Raw genomic sequence first — 17,577 nt, 5'->3', positions numbered from 1 at the left:
TACCGGTAGACCCCATCCTAGTTCCAACACGCTCGGGCCGAAGTGTAACGGGCCGAGTAAAGTGCCACTGCAAACGCATCGCGCATAATTGGTCTACACTCCAAGAGTACAACGGAACACGCGCAACCAACATCCTGGCTTGGTAAGAATGTTATCGAAAAGACAGGCTTTCTGCTGTCGAATCACATGAGGTAAATCAACGATATCCGGATCTGATACACGCACACACATCATCACCCGTATTCACCGTATTCACCGTATTCACCGTATTCACCGTACAGGGCGTACTTGGCCGTCATGAGGCCTACGCAAGCGTTCTGTACACTGTTCTGACGCTGCCGGTATGCATAGCCTTATAGATTTACGTGCTGATACAACAGATGCTCAATCAAGTTCTGACTACCGCTTCGGCCTGATGGAGACCATGAGCGGCTTCTTCTCCCAGACCAAATACGACTTTTGTGTGATCCACCACTTCTCACTGTTTGGGCTGAGAGAGATGTCAAAGTTCCAGAAGAGCTTAGCCAAAGCCAGTCTCATCTCATTCATAGCCATACTGGAAAACCATGAAGTCAGCAATCGTTCCACCGATACCGAAAAGGGAAAGAGAGATCTTACGTTTGTCCAATGCAATCATGTCTACCATAGGAGAAAGGACGAGATGCACCTCGGTCATCACGAGCAAACTCCCCATCTTTCGTCTGCAGCCACCTCTCTGGGATAAAGTCAAGAGGCCGATGCCAGTTCCATGGAGCGTGACAGGCTGAGAGATTGTGCACGCCTACAGCTGTCTGTTGGTCGACTAGTCAGTACAAACTCGCCACGGCCGAGACGCGAACAAATACTTACACCTCCCGGTACCCATTTTCCATCTATCTCCTCTCCACCCTCTGGAACCCAGCGCGGCAAAGCTGATGGCGTAGGCGGCGATACACGCATCGACTCCTCGATGCAGGCCTTCAAGTAAACCAGCTCACCAGCAGCAACCATGGTAATCTCCTCTTCGCTCGCAAACCTACCCCGCACCTCGGCAATGACCTTCTTATAAGCGTCCGAATGCCCACAAACGAAGAATACAAATGCGCTCATCGTATAGGTAGTCGTGTTACTGCCCGCCACAATCAACGCGCTCGCCATACCAAAAAGATCCATGTTACTCAAATTCTCACTCTCGTTACCAAGGATGTAGCTCATGAAATCCCGTCTCTTCCCTTTTCGGGTGCCAGCGCGCTCCTCATCAATCCGTCGCTGTACCTTTTGGAGGGTGAGTGTTTGATGCCGCTTCCGCGCCTCCATGGCCGCTTTGGGTGCCGTCCATTTGAGTATCCACTCGATATGGTAGTACGTAGCGAGTTGATACCAAACAATGCTTTTGACGCGCGACCCAATAACGTCAAGCCAGGGCTCATCGGCGCGGTCGAGACAGCCGGCTGGTTGTCCAAAGGCCAGGTCGCTCATGATGTCGAAACTCAACAGGCTGAACCAACGGAGGATATTCTGCTCTACAGCATGATATTGCGGTTTCCGTAACTGAGCAACAAGCCGATCAGTGTGGTCCCGAAAGAAATCTTCTTGATCCCGCAAAGCGCGTTCACTAAACGCTGGCTGAAGCGCACGCCGTAGTACGGCATGGCGCTCAGGCGTCTCGGTAACGATACTACGACGACCGTTCACGACCGCAGGAGCGATTCCACGGCCATCCAGACACTTTAGAAATTCGCGTGGTGGGGGTGAGCCGTCGATCTTCTTCAAGGCTGTGCTGCTGGTGTAGGATAGCTCGTCGGGTGCGATGCGTATCACGGGGCTGTTGTAGTAGATGTGCATGTCGCGGATGCGCCATGCGAGGTCGCCGCGGAGGTTGACATAGTGCCAGGGGAGGCGGGAGATGGCCCAGAGTTTGGGGCCTGGGAAGCGTGAGAGAGGGTGGAGGGTGAGGTAGTAGAGGGAGCGAAGGAAGAAGTAGAGTATTGGCTGTGCGCGGTTAGGATGTTGGAGGTTCCTGATGGTGTAGGAGGTGTTGACGTACACTGGTGAAGATGAAGAGAACTATCATGGACAACATCTCGGCGTTCAGCTTGGTGTTCGCTCGTTCTGCTTCTTCTGCCCAGTACTCAAGAGATGAGCTTCATGGCCACAGGTTCGTGGTAGTGGCATAGACAGATATCTTCTTTCTCGTAAGTAAAGCGAGCCAATCACTCCCACCTCGATTGCTGGTTCTACTTCGTACGTAGGATAGTTCTGGTGTCGTTGCCATCGTCGTAGATGCAGCAGTCGACGAGCCAATGGGAGAAAATGCATACCCACGTGGCTGATCGACTTACCGTGAGCGTCTGATCTCGAATGCGACTCCACTGGTAGTCCTCGATATTGTAACCCCACGCGGCACCTGCTCTCGGCGATACTAATACTTCGATCCCGCATTCGGTCCGGCCTCGTTAGTGACGCCTAGTCGCCGTTGGCTATGGTAATGACTCGGGACCTGCATGGCATCGTGACGAGGGCGGCTTTGATGGAAGAGGAAAGAACGAGGGCTCAGCGTACATTCTGTCATGCGCGTTGGGTTTCAAACCTTGGAAGTTGAGAGAGGTCGGCACGTGACTAGACTCACACTGCCACCACCATCGAAGAATTGAGCCACAGTTGAGTCAACCAACTAGAACGCCACATCACTAACAAAATTTCTAGAACCACCAACATCTACTCAATAGCAACCCTCAATCTACACAGCACCGCCTCTTCCCTCTTCACCGGACTGCCCGGGCTGCACACTACGGTGAAGTTATGCCAATCCCTCTCCAAATCCACATCCAACCCCTCAATGAGATCGAATCTCTGCACCATCCTCACAATCAAATACCCCGCCTCAGTAAGCGCAAATTGCTGCCCAATGCAAATGCGCGGCCCCCCGTTGAACGGGACGTACTGCCACGTTGACCCCGGTCTCCTCTTCTCCCAGCGTTCAGGCACGAACTCATCGGCGTCTTCGCCCCAGAGATCTTTCCGGCGATGCAGGACGTGCGTGCTGAAGTTTACTTCTGTGCCTGCGGGGACGAAGATGGGGAGGGTACCTGAGGGGCCGCCGCCGGTGGGTAGGGTAGTGTCGCGGATGGCGCAACGGGAGTTGAAGGGGACGACGGAGTGAAGGCGGAGGGTTTCGTTTAGAATATGTTGTAGATAAGTGCAGCTCTTGAGTTTCTCGAATGTTATACTCTGTCCAGGCGTAGTACTCAAGTAAGATCCAAACTCTGCGAGAATGATTTCTCGCAGCTTGTTGTATACCCGTGGGTTCCGCACTAAGCAGTAGAAAACCCATGATGTGAGTGATGCTGTCGTGTCTCGACCTGCAGCTAGCAGACCGAGAACTTGCTCGCGGACTTCAGCGCGGTCGGAACAGCGCGATCGTAGTGTTTCGAGGAAGTCGTAGCGGAGCGACGAAGAACCTTGTTTTCTCGCTTGATCTGCGGCGTCGATGGCGCGGTCAACGAAGGCGTGAAGGATGTTGATGCATTTGTTCAGTTCGGTGTTGCCGTAGAGCCAGTAGAAGCTACGAAGACGCATTCTGGTTCCGAGGATGGTCAACATACGCTCGAATGCGTGGTCGAAGCTGTCTTCTTCATGATTCTTGTCGCCTTCCTTCTCTTGTCGCTGCTCCTCAAGCAACTTATCGAGCGACCTCGTGCTCATCCCGAGAAAGAACTCCGTCGCCGAATCCATCGTCAACTTCGGTAACAAGGCCGCTAAACTGACCGGCGCCGACCACGCCCTCCCTTCCTCATCAACCCTCAACTCCCCTTCTTTCCCCTCAATAACTCGTAACAAACTCCTCACATGCCCCTCCAACACCTCCAGCCGACTCACATTCTCCCTACTAAACAGCGGCCGCATGGTCTCCCTCGCCCGATGCCAAGCCACCCCATCAACAGCAAAGATACTGCGTCCAAGCGCCCGTTTCAAATTCGTGCGTCGAGCTGTGCCCATGATGAAGTCGTCGAATTGCGTGGCGAGTAGGGCTTGGATGTTGCGTGGCTCGGCGGTGATGAGGTTGGTGGTGCCGAGCAGGGATATGGCCCATGTGTACCGGTTCATGGCCATGAAGCGCGAGAATACGAAATCGGGAGTGCGTTGCTCGCGGTCGGCGAGGAGACTGCGGCGGATGGTGTCGATGCCGAAGGGGAGGTGGTAAGGCTCGACGGGGACGGGACCACATCCTAGTTGACGGCTTTTGAGGTAGTTGCGGAGGGGCTTGATGAGGAAAATATTGGCTATGTGGATTAGGAGGAGGAAGCCAGCTCCTAGTATGAAGAGGTGAGTTTGCATGACTTATGTGGGTGCTTCTATGTTCGAAGCTGCGTTGATCTAACAGTGCGCCACCCTCAGTTTAAGTATGCTACCGAGTTATTCATCCTGGCGCACCAATTTTGACCCACGTGCATAGCACTAAGCAGGGGATAGGTATCCAGTCGAGTTTCTGGATCCTGAGCTGGAAACCGCCCGCTTGGCGTTGCTTGTGGGAATGATCGGGAGCGAGTCATTGCGTTTACAGTGCATGTGCGATCATGACCACATCACGGTTACATTTTCGATACCCCGCTATCTACTCGCTATACGCAAGGCATATACATCAGAAACGTCTCCATGGCTCCATCTACGGCTGTCGCTACCCATCCAGATCAGACACCGGCGTCAGTTTGACCATCAAAGGCAGCTTCTCCCACACCAAGTAGGTACCCTGCTTGTTCCACCAGTCGTTACCAGGATCATGCAGTTCCCAATCAAAGAACCGTACCAATTTCGCCATCGTAAGCGACATCTCGGCATAAGCCATGGATCGTCCGATACAAGCCCTCTGACCGTACGAAAACGGCTGAACAGATGAACGGTCATCATCCTTGAACTCTTCGGGTGCGTCATCTAGCCAGCGTTCCGGATGGAACTCGCGTGCCTTCCTGAAGTTGCGCTCAGAGTGTCCGGCTGCCAGCTGATTGACAGCAACAGCATACCCACCAGGAACCCATTTGCCCTCGATCATTTCGCCCTTTCCAGGGACGAAGCGTGGCAATGAGCCTGGAGTTGGTGGGTAGAGACGCATGCCTTCGTTGAGGCAGGCGCGCAGGTACTTGCAGCTTGTCACTGCTTGAAGGGTCATGTCTGCGCGGTTTTTGAACAGGCTGCGTATCTCCTGCTTGAGCTTCTCGAGTCTGTCTGGGTTGCGCAGGAGAAGATATGTCAGGCCGGACATGCCGCCTGCCGATGTACCGCTGCCGGCTACGATGAAGTTGGAGGAGAGCATGACCAGTTCAAGGTGGTTGAGCTTCTCGTCGTTCTCGAGGATGTAAGACCTGATCAGACACTGAGTCAGTAGTGTTTCGACTGGGTAATGAGCCGATTGAACTTACATGAAATCCTTCCCAGGGTTCTTGGCTTCGACACGCGCCTTCAACTTGGCTTCTGTCATCGCGATGTGCTTCTTCCTTGACTCGGTGACGTATTTTGGCGTCATCCAGTTGAGTAGACCCATGAAGCCGTACTGCACGGCAAGCTGGAACCAGACGATAGCCTTTGCGCGGGCGAGAATAGCTTGGATCCATGGTTGCTCGGGGTTGTTGACGCAGCCTGATGGTTCGCCGAAAGCCAGGTCGGATACGATATCGAATGCGACGAGGTTGTACCATGTAGTCATGTCGACGGGTCCGTCTTTGCTTCGTTCCTTCAGCTTTTGGACGAGGTTATCCGAGTGGTCTTGGAAGTAACTCTCTTGTTCGCGCCTGGCATGAGATTAGTATTGTCATACCATGCCTGCGTTTCGATGATTAGACTCACAGCGCTCTCTGACTAAAAGCCGGATCGATAGCTCTTCTCAACCTCAAGTGTCGATCTTGATGCTCAGTCATCAAGCTACGTTGGCCACCTATACTCGCAGGCGCGATGCCTCTACCGTCAAGAGCCTTCACGAACTCAGGGTTCCGCTGTCCGTATATCTTCTTCCACGCTCCGGAAGTCGTATAAGAGAGCTCATCAGGAGCGATGCGCACAACGGGACCGTATTTGTCGTGAAGCTCGCGAATCTTCCAGCTGATCCGACCCTTCATGTTTGCGCGATTCCATGGTAGACGAGAGATGGCCCAGAGCTTCGGGCCCGGATAACCAGCCAGAGGACTGAGAAAGAGATTGTATACGATCTTGAAGAAGACATGAAGCAGGATCTGGTAATCTTTGTGAGCTCATGCAGAAGCCAAATTAGGGTTTGCGTAGACTTACAAGCACGAAGATACCGGCCGTGATGTTTCGCAATGTCAGCGATGGCACTTGGCGTAATTGTTGCCATAGGCTATCTGATATGAAAGCAGCCGCCATGATATTGTAAAGTTGTCAAACTGTGACGAAACTCAGAGCCAGCGCTTCGAAAGCCGGAGGATGAACAGCTCGGCCTTCTCCAGCTCATCACCCCGTTCAACGCTCAAACTGCCGGAGGCATCTAACCCGACGTGTTCGATGCATGCGGCATCTGGCAAAAACCTCCAATTCCCCTACTATCGCCAAACGTCGCACTCGCCGACCGATGGTGCAGACCAGAAGTAGCCAATTGCATCCCCTCCATTACGCACGCTCTGCTACAGTTGGTGTTTGAAGAAACTGAAGTTTTCCGCGGTGAAGATACGAAGGTGAGCTCAGGTGACCCGGACTTTCATTCGGCCCTTGGTTGTCGGGCCGATCCTCTCTCCGAAATGGCTTGCAGATAGTCGGCTGTGCGCATGCAACTGTGGATACTGGCGGGATACATGGGTTTGACAACGGTGCGCAAAAGATTGTGTGCAGCTGGGCCACGTGTTTGGGATGAATGGTGAAAGCTTGACCACGGGTACGGAGAAAAATGACTCGTGATTACTACACGGTGATACAGTGTAAGGTGGAGCGTTTCTATACCCCTGTTGATCTGGAACTGTGCCAGCTGCTCTTGTGTAGCTTCCAGCACGCGTATCGTTGGGTTGTTGGCCTGTCAATGTGTCCAAGAGATGGGCTGTGATGACGAGCTGGTGGTCTGCGGGTAGCTGAGCATCTCGTGGTACGGAACACCATCTTCTTCCGGTCTTGACGTCTCTCTTTGGTACCGCCAATCAACGCGGTGACATCTGTATCACCAAAAACCATGGATAACCAACATGGCTCCGACGACGTGCTTGCCTCATCGGCAGAGACAATCCGTGCCGAGCTTCAACAGAAGCTTTCCAGCGAAGCGCGCATCCATCTGCCGTTCGACGAGGACAAGACAGGCTTCGACAAGGGTAACCTTCGATTCACTCAGTACGAGCGCCCAACATACCTCGCTGTCGTCGACCCAGGTTGTGAGAACGACGTGGTCGAAGTTGTCAAGTATGCGCGGGAGAAGGGTATTCCCTTCACACCACGTGGTGGCCACCATGCAGTCACTACCACGATGAGACATTTTAAGAACGGTATATGCATCAACATGCGCCCACTCAACCACATGCGATGGGACGCTGAGAAACGGCATGTTACCGCCGGTGGTGGAGCGATCACTGATGAGTTCGTGCGCTTCGTGCATGATTTGGGTATGGAAGTCAGTAAGTGTAACAAAACCTCCAGTGGCAGCCAAAGTACTTACAAAGCTGGAAGATGTGGGATCGTGTCCTACGACTGGTGTCATTGGTGTAGCGTTTGGTGCAGGCCTTGGCCGTTTGCAAGGCAAATATGGCTTTCTGAACGACAACATGGTCTCTTGTAAGCTCGTACTCGCCGACGGAAGTGTGGTTGTTGCATCTCAGGACTCGCATCCGGATCTATTTTGGGCCATTCGTGGCGCAGGTCATAACTTTGGTATTGCAGTCGAGGTCACGTTCCAAGTCTATCCGCAGCCGCACGGAGGTATTCACCATACTTGGGATCTGGAGTATACATTGGATCAGTGCGATGCGGTGTTTGAGACGCTGAATAGCGTCTACGAGACTATGCCCGCGGACTTGGCAATCTTCGTCCTATGGTTGCGCCAGAGCAGCGGTCGCAAGGTAGGTCGCTTAACGAGTAAGGCATCCACACTGCTAACAAGGCCCAGCACATCATTCTCGTCAACTTAGTCTGGTCTGGTCCAGCTGCGGGTGCAGACCCCTATGTGCAGCGCTTCGAGTCCCTGGACCCAGTCTTGATCACCGGGCGGAAGTCCGTGTCATGGCCAGAGCTACCGTTCACTACCTACAAAGAGATAAACAAGCTCTTTTGCAATCCCGAAGTCTGGCTCCGAGGCCCCTATAAGATGATGGGCGCCGCCTGCGTCGACAAGTTCGACCTCAAGACGACACGCGAGTTCTTTGAGAGTGTCAAAGCTATGAGTGAGGAGTGGGAGGACCGCGGCTGGTTCAGTGCCATGTTTGAATGCCTGCCTGACCAGCGTGTTCGCGAGATCCCGAACGATGCGACAGCCTTTCCGTGGCGCGGAGGTTCGAATCATTTCCTGTGAGTGTACCACATTGGTTCTTATGCGAAGCAAGTTCTAACGTATGGGATGTAGTATGCTGAATGCGACACCAAAGCGACTGGAAGACCGCAAGGTTTTCGAGGACCATCTCAACTACTGGAAGCAACGCTTCGTCGAGACGTCCGGATACGGCCGTTTGCAGCAGTATGTGAGCTATGGTAATGGCACGGCGACCTTGAAGGACCCGCCTGAAGCACTGTACGGCTACGAGCCGTGGAGATTGGAGACGCTACGGCTTCTGAAGCAGAGATATGACCCTGACAATGCGTTTCGATGGTACCAACCACTCGTTGAGTCATGAGGTATCTACTGTAGATCTTTGGAGCAGCATCCAACGCCGAGATAGCTTACCAATGATGTTGTTTGATGAAATACCGTATTAAGCAACATGATCCTGCCTGCACTTACGCGCGGGCCTTTGGACTTGGCGGTGGCACCCTTGATGTACCTCTAAGCGTTTTGAGAATTCGATAGCTTAGCAGATACGATACCAACGCCCTGCTGAACAGTGAGAGGCCACGTGCGTACACGTGGGTATGAAGAGTGGCCTATAGATGTTGCTAGAACCTCGAAATCTGGCCAAATCGCGGGCGCAGTAGGGAGTGGGTACTCTGGCGCATCGTGACCCACGCTGGACTTCGAAGCGAGGACAACAGCAGTACGATCTGGGGAAACATCTGAGGCCGAAGCTAATAATTCTCCGGTTAAAAGGGCCTTCAGTGGGTCGAAAAAGTCTTGGGGAGTCTTGTTTAGAGTGGTGGAGACACACCTGAGTCGTGGCTTCGGTTACCCTGGTCGCCTTCAGATCTTGGGAAGATAGTCGAACACGTTCACCTGTATCGGGGTAACAACAGGCTGCGTGCTCGAACAACACAGCGGTATTGGATGGTTTGATCGAGATGTTTGAGCGGCTTCATATCGCTCCTTCCCAATTCCAGTCCGGATACGTGGGCTTGAGAACGGTGATCGGGCCATTGCGACGCGAAACCTGTAGCATTAGTAGATGAGAGTCTCATGAGACCCTGAAGATGATATGTACCTGTAGCCTTCACAGCAGGCTTTTACGATCGCTCTCCTCACATTGACCACATCACACAGCTTTGTACTACTTCTCATACCCCTTCCTCCTCTTCGAGCTGTCACAATGAACAAGCCAATCGCCATAATCGGTATCTCTTTCCGGGGTCCAGGCGATGCTCGCGACCCCGAAGCCTTCTACCGTATGCTCGTAGAAGGTCGCAGCGCACGCACCGAGATCCCCAAAGACCGTTACAACGTCGACGCTTTCTACCATCCCGACCCAGAGCGGCTGGGTAGCATCCAACAAAGGTAGGCTCAACCTCTTGCCGTACGTACGTTGTTGACCATACTGATGTACTCTTGCGACAGACATGCGCACTTCCTGGAACAAGACTTCAAGGTGTTCGATGCTCCCTTCTTCAGCATCACGCCGAAGGAAGCGAAGGCCATGGATCCGACACATCGCATCCTACTGGAAGCCACGTATGAGGGCTTCGAGAACGCCGGTTTGACCTTAGATCAAGTCTCAGGCACACAAACATCCTGCTATATCGGAACCTTCACAGCAGACTTTCCCAACCTGCAAGCCCGTGATAACGAAGGGCCTTCAATATACCGTAAGTGATCCAGTCCATATGATGTTGGTTCAAGCTAAGCCTTCTCTGCAGACGCGACTGGCATGTCAGCATCCTTAGCCTCCAACAGACTGTCGTGGTTCTACAATCTGCGGGGGCCTTCATTGACAGTCGACACGGCCTGTTCATCAAGTTTAACAGCCTTTCATCTAGCCTGCCAAAGTATCCGCACAGGCGAGGCCGAGATGAGCGTGGTTGGTGGTGCCAACCTGATGTTCGGACCGGACATGTCTATCCTCCTAGGCGCTGCCAAGATTCTGTCGCCGGAAGGCAAGAGCAAGATGTGGGATGCAGACGCGAATGGTTTCGCCCGTGGAGAAGGATTCGGCGTTACGATCTTGAAGGTGTGTACTGAGCGCTTCCATCGCGGTTTCGGTGTGAGAAATTTGACTGACGAGTGGCGGTGTGTAGCCTCTAGACGCAGCGATCCGCGACGGCGACAACATCCGAGCAGTCGTGCTGGCCACGGCCGCTAACGAAGATGGTCGCACACCAGGCATCTCGTTGCCAAACAGCGAGGCGCAACAAGAACTGATCCGGACCGCATACCGGCAGGCTGGTGTGGATCCAGCAGAGACGGGATATGTCGAAGCGCACGGAACGGGTACACAAGCTGGGGATCCACTTGAGGCCCGCGCTATCCTCAAGACCATTGGATCAGTCGATGGCCGGTCGTCGGATCTATACGTCGGATCAGTCAAGACGAACATTGGTCATCTCGAAGGCGCAGCTGGTGTAGCGGGTATCATCAAGGCTGCGTTGACTGTTGAGCGAGGCATGATACTGCCGAATCTCTGGTTAGTAAATCGCTGAACTTCCCAGACTGCATATACTGATATCCTCCAGGTTCGAGAATCTCAATCCCGACATTGATTTGCCGGAGAACGTCAAGATAGCTTCCAAACTGACGCCATGGCCACACAGCGGCCCCCGCCGCGCAAGCGTCAACAGCTTCGGTTTTGGCGGTGCGAACGCGCATGTCATTCTTGAGGATGCAGCATCTTTCCTGTCACGGCATGGATTGAAGGGTCGACATGCGACGACGCCACCACTTCCCAGCCCGGGCAGTGTACGCGTTGCTGATCCCAGTGACAGTCCTAGCAGCTCTGCAAGCACTGTCGCTGACGAGACGACTAGTGGGGAGTGCAGCGACAACACAAGTGATGTGTCGAGCGAGATCTTGCGCGACCTTCACCCCACATCGAGGTTGTTTGTCCTGTCTTCCAACGACCAAGAAGGAGTCAAGCGCAACGCCGAGCGCCTGCAAGACTATCTGGCCTTGAAGACATCCACGGCACCTTCGTTCCTCAACGACTTGGCATTCACGCTGAGCTCCAAGAGGACCACGTTGCCTTGGAAGTCGTATGCCGTCGCCTCGAGCGTCAGCGGTCTGCGAGAGAAGCTTGCGAGCCTTGCTCCAGTGGTCCGTTCCTCCACTTCTGCGATACCACGAATTGCCTTTGTCTTCACTGGCCAGGGCGCGCAGTGGCATGCAATGGGGAGAGTTCTTTCGTCGTACAAGGCCTTTGCCGAGAGCATGCAGAGGTCGGAGGCCATGCTCAAGTCATTCGGTTGCCCGTGGAGCCTTGGTGAAGAGCTTAGTCGCAGCGAGGCTGAGTCCAAGCTACGTGAGACTGACTACAGTCAGCCGGCTTGTACCGCTATTCAGGTCGCACTCGTGGACCTCTTGAGCAGTTTCGACGTAAGACCTGTTGCCGTTCTCGGCCACTCTAGCGGCGAAATTGCGGCTGCGTACACTGCTGGCTTCATCAATCAAGAAGCGGCAGTCAAGATTGCTTGGTTGAGAGGCCAGGTCAGCAAGACTGTGTCCAAGAACGGTGGCATGTTGGCCGTCTCTGCAAGTGCCGATAGCGTACAGGATCATCTCAATGGCTTGAAGAGCGGTCGAGCAGTCGTGGGATGCTTCAACTCCACCAAAGCCTGCACCATCACCGGCGACGCTTCAGCCATTAGTGAGCTGGAGATGCAGTTGAAGGACGCGCAGATACCGTGCACACGACTGCCCATGGACGTCGCATATCATTCGTTCCACATGGAGTCAGCTCGCGAACAATATGAGAGGGCTTTGGAGGGCATCCCACATGGCTCCAGTGCGACCGTTCCCATGTTTTCCTCGGTAACGGGAAGTTTGGTTGATCCTGCACAGATGAAGCCCTCTTACTGGGTGGATAACCTCGTGTCTCCTGTCAACTTTGTCGCGGCTACCCGCTCCCTTCTGAGCCACCCCCAAGAGAACAAGTCGCGCAAGGCCTTCGCCAACCTGTTCGTCGAGCTCGGCCCTCACTCTGCCTTGCGCAGCTACCTCCTAGACATCTTCGCCAGTGCGAACCGTGCTGCTGATACGACCTACACTAATCTGCTTCGCCGCAACCACGATGGCGCTGCTACTATGTTGGAAGCCATGGGCCATCTCTGGGCGCATGGATACAAAGTCGATTTGAGCAAAGCCAATGACGTTTCTCCCGACAACACCAGCATGTTGGTAGACCTAGCTCCATACGCCTGGAACCACAAGGCGTACTGGGACGAATCCCACCTCAGCCGGCAACACCGCCTTCGCAAGTCGCCACGTACCGACCTTGTCGGCTATCGCCTTACTGGAACGCCAGAGCACACATGGCGCAACTTCCTGCGGTGCAACGAGAACCCATGGATTCGTGAGCACAAAGTTCAGGGCGACATTCTGTATCCAGGCGCGGGTATGCTTGTCATGGCTATTGAAGCGGCGCACCAACTGGCCCAGGAGACCAATGCCGACGAAGTGTATGGTTTCGAATTGCGCGACGTTAGCATCGACACTGCGCTTCGCGTACCTGATACGGAGAAGGGTATTGAAGTCATGACACAGCTACACAATCGTCGTACTGGAACACGAGCTGCGCCGTCGTCCACGCTTTACGAGTTTGTTGTCTCTTCCTGGAGCGAGGAGATGAGCTCTTGGAGTGCTCACGCTCGTGGCCTCGTCTCCGTCGTCTTCAAAGCCTTCTCTCCTTCGATGGAGCGTGAGCTGGCGCTTGAGAACGAGCGCTACATGTCGTCTCTTTCTAGGGCTAGGGATGTCTGTCAGAAGCCGGCACGAAGCTTCTTATACGACACAGTCGAGACGATCGGCATGCAATACGGACCGACCTTCCGCAACATGACTGAGCTGTATGCTGGTCCTAGCTCCAGCTATGGCATCATCAAGGTACCTGATACCAAGGCAGTAATGCCCAAGGGCTTCGAATACCCGTATATCGTTCACCCTGCCACGCTTGACTCGGTCCTGCATCTCGTCTTTCCCAGTATCTCAGGAGATGAGCAAGCTCTCAACGAGGCGGTCGTCCCTAGGTCCTTCGATCGCATATTCGTATCCGCCGCTATACCAAAGACCGCTGGTTCGGAGCTACATGGCTGCTCCTCCGCAAAGAAGCTGAGCTACACCACGTGGACTTCCAGCATCACGATGTCCGAGGCAACCATGACCGATCCAGTCGTCATCATGGAAGGCGTTGTACTAGCATCCGTGGGCGCGACAGACAATGCTTCGAAACAGCTTGAGACGCGTGCGTCTTGTTTTGCGCAAAACTGGCATGTGGATGCTGATCTCTTGTCGCCGTCTCAGATCAAAGAACTCGTCTACAAGCGCACGTTGAAGAGTAGAGACGACGATTCAGTACTTGATCTGCTCGAATTCGTCTGCCTTGTTTACATCTATCGCTGCCTTGACTGGTTCCAGAGCGAAGCAGGCAAGGCACATGTTCCGCAGGACGGCTTCTGGAAGTCCTACGTCGAGTGGATGCATGACACCATCAAGCAATTCCCTCCGCTGCCTGCGGACGTCGAGGGCGAGATGCAAAGAGCCAGGCAACGCATCATCAAGTCGGAGAGCGGCGATATCACGGTGCAGATGGTGGACCGCATCGGACAAAACCTTTCTCGCATCTTTACGCGTGAGGTCGAAGCTCTGCAATGCATGACGGAGGGTGATCTTCTTTACTCCTTCTACCGTGGCGCTTTCGGCACGAGTTTCAACACCAATGTGGCAGAGTACGTAGGTCTGATTGCTGACAAGCAACCTGGACTACGCATCTTGGAGATCGGCGCCGGAACGGGTGGTACTACATACCATGTTTTGGAACGTCTGCGCAACCCCGATGGCAGCTCCAAGGCCGCTCAGTATTACTTCACAGACATCTCTCCTGGTTTCCTTGCTAAGGCGGCAGACCGATTCGACAAGGATGCATCCATCATGCAGTTCGGCACGCTCAACATCGAGAATCCACCTACGGAGCAGGGGTTCAGTCCTGAGTCCTTCGACCTCATTGTTTGCGCCAACGTACTTCACGCGACGAAGAGCATCCAGGAGACACTAGCACACTGCAAGATGCTGCTGAAGCCAGGTGGCCGTCTTGTCTTGTCCGAGGTGACCATCAAGCGTATCTTCTCCGGGTTCATCATGGGACCGTTGCCTGGCTGGTGGCTAGGAGAAGCGGACGGTAGGAAAGGAGGTCCACTCTTGGATGCTGACGAGTGGAATGTCGCATTGAAGTTGGCTGGATTCTCGGGCGTTGATGTCGATATCCGCGGTGATCGAGAAACTTCGAAAGAGCCTGTATCGCTGCTCATTTCGACTAAGCCCGAGACTACAAGTCCTAGCCTGCCTCCTTGCTTGGTCATTACCACTGAGACTGAAGCGACGGGTAGGCTTGCCTCTGCCATCCAGAGAACATTCGCCTCCGCCGGCCATGATACAAGCATCGCTCAGTGGAATGACATCTCAAAAGCACATGTGGAGGGCAAGTACTGTCTCTGTCTTGCCGAATGGGATGACGCTATCCTCGCCAATCTTACCGATGACAACTGGGGCAGGTTGCGCGAAGTTGTTCTCTCATCCCAGGGTGCTTTGTGGATCACAGGTGGCGGTGCTCTTGACACGCCATCTCCCATGAAAAGTCTGATGGTTGGGCTTGCCAGAGCCATTCGCAACGAGGATGCCGGCGTTCGCCTTGCCTGTCTCGATCTGGAGGCGTCATCGATCATTGACTTCGAGAGAGCGGCACAGAACACACTCAAGGTCGCTCATGAGCACATCCGCGGTGACGGCACCGAGGGTGAGTTTGCCGCCCGTGGTGACATGGTCTACGTACCTCGTGTTGAGCGAAAGTTGGAAGTGGACTCGTCTTTGCGCAAGTACGAGGCCAAGGGCGATCCCGAGATGGTATCATTCAAGAGCTGTGGACGTCCCCTCAAGCTGACCATCAAGACGCCTGGACTTCTCGATACGTTCCAGTGGGAAGAAGACGAGACGTACCACACACCATTACCTGAGGATTGGATTGAGATTGAGGTCAAGGCCGTTGGTCTCAACTTCAAGGATGTACTCGTGGCGTTGGGTAACCTGGCTGAGAACAAGCTCGGTGTTGACGCCTCAGGTATCGTCACTCGTGTCGGATCAGCTGTCACAGACATCAAGGTCGGCGATAAGGTCATGACTGCATCTTGCGATACCTTCGCCACCTACGTCCGCTTCCCAGCCAAGGGTGCCATACCCGTTCCCTCTGGCATGAGCTTCGAGGAAGCCGCCTCAATGCCACTCATCTTCCTCACAGCCTACTACGCGCTAGTAACTGCAGGTAGCATTGTCTCTGGCGAGAAGATCTTGATTCATGCCGCTGCTGGCGGTGTCGGACAAGCCGCTATCATGATCGCGCAAGCCAAGGGTGCAGAGATATTCGCTACGGTCGGCGCGGACGCGAAGAAACAGCTTCTTATGGAGCAGTATGGAATCCCCGAAGACCACATCTTCAGCAGTCGCGACACCAGCTTTGTCAAGGGAGTGCTCCGTGCCACGGGCGGCAAGGGTGTGGATCTGGTACTGAACTCGCTGGCTGGCGAGGCTCTTCGTAGATCATGGACTGACTGCCTGGCCAAATTCGGTCGTTTCTTGGAGATCGGAAAGGCGGATCTCTTCGCCAACACCGGTCTTGACATGAAGCCCTTGTTGGACAACAAGAGCTATATCGGTGTCAACCTGCTGGACTTCGAGAACAATCCGACACCGCGAGCAGTAGCGCTCTGGCATGACACGGCGAAGATGATCCATGAGGGGGCGATCAAGCCCATTGCGCCACTCCAGATCTTTACCATGGCCGAAGTCGAGAAGGCCTTCCGCCATATGCAGGCAGGAAAGCACATGGGCAAGGTGGTCGTTCGCGTTGACGATGCAGACTTGGTCCGTGCCGTACCTCGAATTCCACGCGTACGTGTCCAGTCTGACGCGACGTACGTGATTGCCGGACTTGGTGGTATCACGCGTGAGATTGCGCGTTGGTTGGCAGAGAAGGGCGCGAAGTACCTGGTGTTCCTCTCTCGGTCTGCAGCCAGCGGCACAGACAACAAAGCATTCGCTGCGCAACTGCAGAAGACGTACAGCGTTACGCCGCTGGCGTATGACTGCGACGTTGGTAACAAGACCGCTCTGCAAGCAGTCTTGGATGACCTGAAAGCTAAGGGTTTGCCACCTGTCAAGGGCTGTGCGACTGGCGCCATGGTCCTACAAGACTGCCTCTTCGACAAGATGACGGCTGACCATGTGCGTACGACGGTCGGTCCCAAAGTCCACGGCACCTGGAACCTGCACGAGCTGCTGCCACGCGATATGGACTTCTTCGTTATGCTATCTTCGCTAGCCGGTGTGATGGGCCATCGTGGACAGGGCAATTACGGCTGCGGCAACAACTTCCAAGACGAATTTGCTGCATTCCGGCGCAACCAGGGCCTACCGGCGATGACCATCGACATCGGCTATCTTCTGTCGGTAGGTTTCGTGGCTGAACATGACGAGTATGTCGACCACGTCAAGGCCATGGGGCTCAAGGTCATGCATACCTCGGATCTTCATGGTCTTCTAGCGACCGCCATCGAGGGCCCCTCTCAGCACCCTGGGCAAGTCATGTGCGGTCTGCCTTTCAATGAGCACGACGACGCGTGGTACTGGATGACCGACGCGCGATTTTCTGCACTGCGCAACGTTGCAGCTGGCTCCTCGGCGAAGGCTGGACAGACCATCTCGTTGCGAGAGGAGTTGACACGATGCGGCACGGCGAACGAAGAGGCCGTGCAGCTCATCACGGCCGCCATCGTGCAGCGTCTTGCGAGCCTGATGATGATACCCGAGGCCGATATCGATGCTGGCAGGCCGCTGAGCGCGTATGGTGTTGATAGTCTGGTCGCTGTTGAGGTAAGGAATTGGGTCGCGCGTGAGATGTTGGTAGAGTGCTCCGTGTTCGATGTTCTGCAGAACATCCCGATGACACAGCTGGCACAAAGCTTGGCAGAGAAGAGTAAGCTGCTCCTTGCGCAGGCTTGAAGCTGTGTGTACCTGGGTAGTTCCAATAGTATTTGCTTCCCGCTATGTCTATCTTCGCC

The 17,577-nt window shown here is 54.3% G+C and overlaps 5 protein-coding genes across 5 annotated transcripts; 2 read left to right on the top strand and 3 right to left on the bottom strand.

Moving 5' to 3' along the window:
- Positions 1 to 399: 399 nt before the first annotated feature.
- ALT1 (alanine transaminase) lies at positions 400 to 2,062 on the bottom strand (the record flags this gene model as incomplete). The annotated part of the gene is made up of 4 exons (XM_049367279.1): positions 400 to 556; positions 619 to 791; positions 850 to 1,971; positions 2,027 to 2,062. The coding sequence occupies 4 exons, from the start codon at positions 2,060 to 2,062 to the stop codon at positions 400 to 402; spliced, it is 1,488 nt and encodes a 495-aa protein (XP_049221026.1).
- A 635-nt stretch (positions 2,063 to 2,697) lies between these two features.
- ALT2 (alanine transaminase alt2) lies at positions 2,698 to 4,317 on the bottom strand (the record flags this gene model as incomplete). The annotated part of the gene is made up of 1 exon (XM_049367278.1): positions 2,698 to 4,317. One exon carries the CDS (start codon positions 4,315 to 4,317, stop codon positions 2,698 to 2,700), a length of 1,620 nt encoding a protein of 539 aa, XP_049221025.1.
- A 340-nt stretch (positions 4,318 to 4,657) lies between these two features.
- ALT3 (Cytochrome P450 monooxygenase alt3) lies at positions 4,658 to 6,089 on the bottom strand (the record flags this gene model as incomplete). The annotated part of the gene is made up of 3 exons (XM_049367277.1): positions 4,658 to 5,339; positions 5,397 to 5,765; positions 5,821 to 6,089. The coding sequence occupies 3 exons, from the start codon at positions 6,087 to 6,089 to the stop codon at positions 4,658 to 4,660; spliced, it is 1,320 nt and encodes a 439-aa protein (XP_049221024.1).
- A 1,058-nt stretch (positions 6,090 to 7,147) lies between these two features.
- On the top strand, positions 7,148 to 8,792 carry ALT4 (FAD-linked oxidoreductase alt4; the record flags this gene model as incomplete). Its single annotated transcript, XM_049367276.1, has 4 exons — positions 7,148 to 7,583; positions 7,675 to 8,024; positions 8,072 to 8,469; positions 8,525 to 8,792. The coding sequence occupies 4 exons, from the start codon at positions 7,148 to 7,150 to the stop codon at positions 8,790 to 8,792; spliced, it is 1,452 nt and encodes a 483-aa protein (XP_049221023.1).
- Positions 8,793 to 9,635: 843 nt separating this feature from the next.
- ALT5 (Type I Iterative PKS) lies at positions 9,636 to 17,518 on the top strand (the record flags this gene model as incomplete). The annotated part of the gene is made up of 5 exons (XM_049367275.1): positions 9,636 to 9,820; positions 9,881 to 10,128; positions 10,180 to 10,490; positions 10,558 to 10,943; positions 10,993 to 17,518. 5 exons carry the CDS (start codon positions 9,636 to 9,638, stop codon positions 17,516 to 17,518), a joined length of 7,656 nt encoding a protein of 2,551 aa, XP_049221022.1.
- Positions 17,519 to 17,577: the final 59 nt, after the last annotated feature.

This window comes from Alternaria triticimaculans, assembly GCF_023758025.1.
Source record: "Alternaria triticimaculans strain BMP 0046 chromosome Unknown scaffold_9, whole genome shotgun sequence".
NCBI lineage: Eukaryota > Fungi > Ascomycota > Dothideomycetes > Pleosporales > Pleosporaceae > Alternaria > Alternaria triticimaculans.
This window is presented reverse-complemented; position numbering and strand designations above follow the sequence as displayed.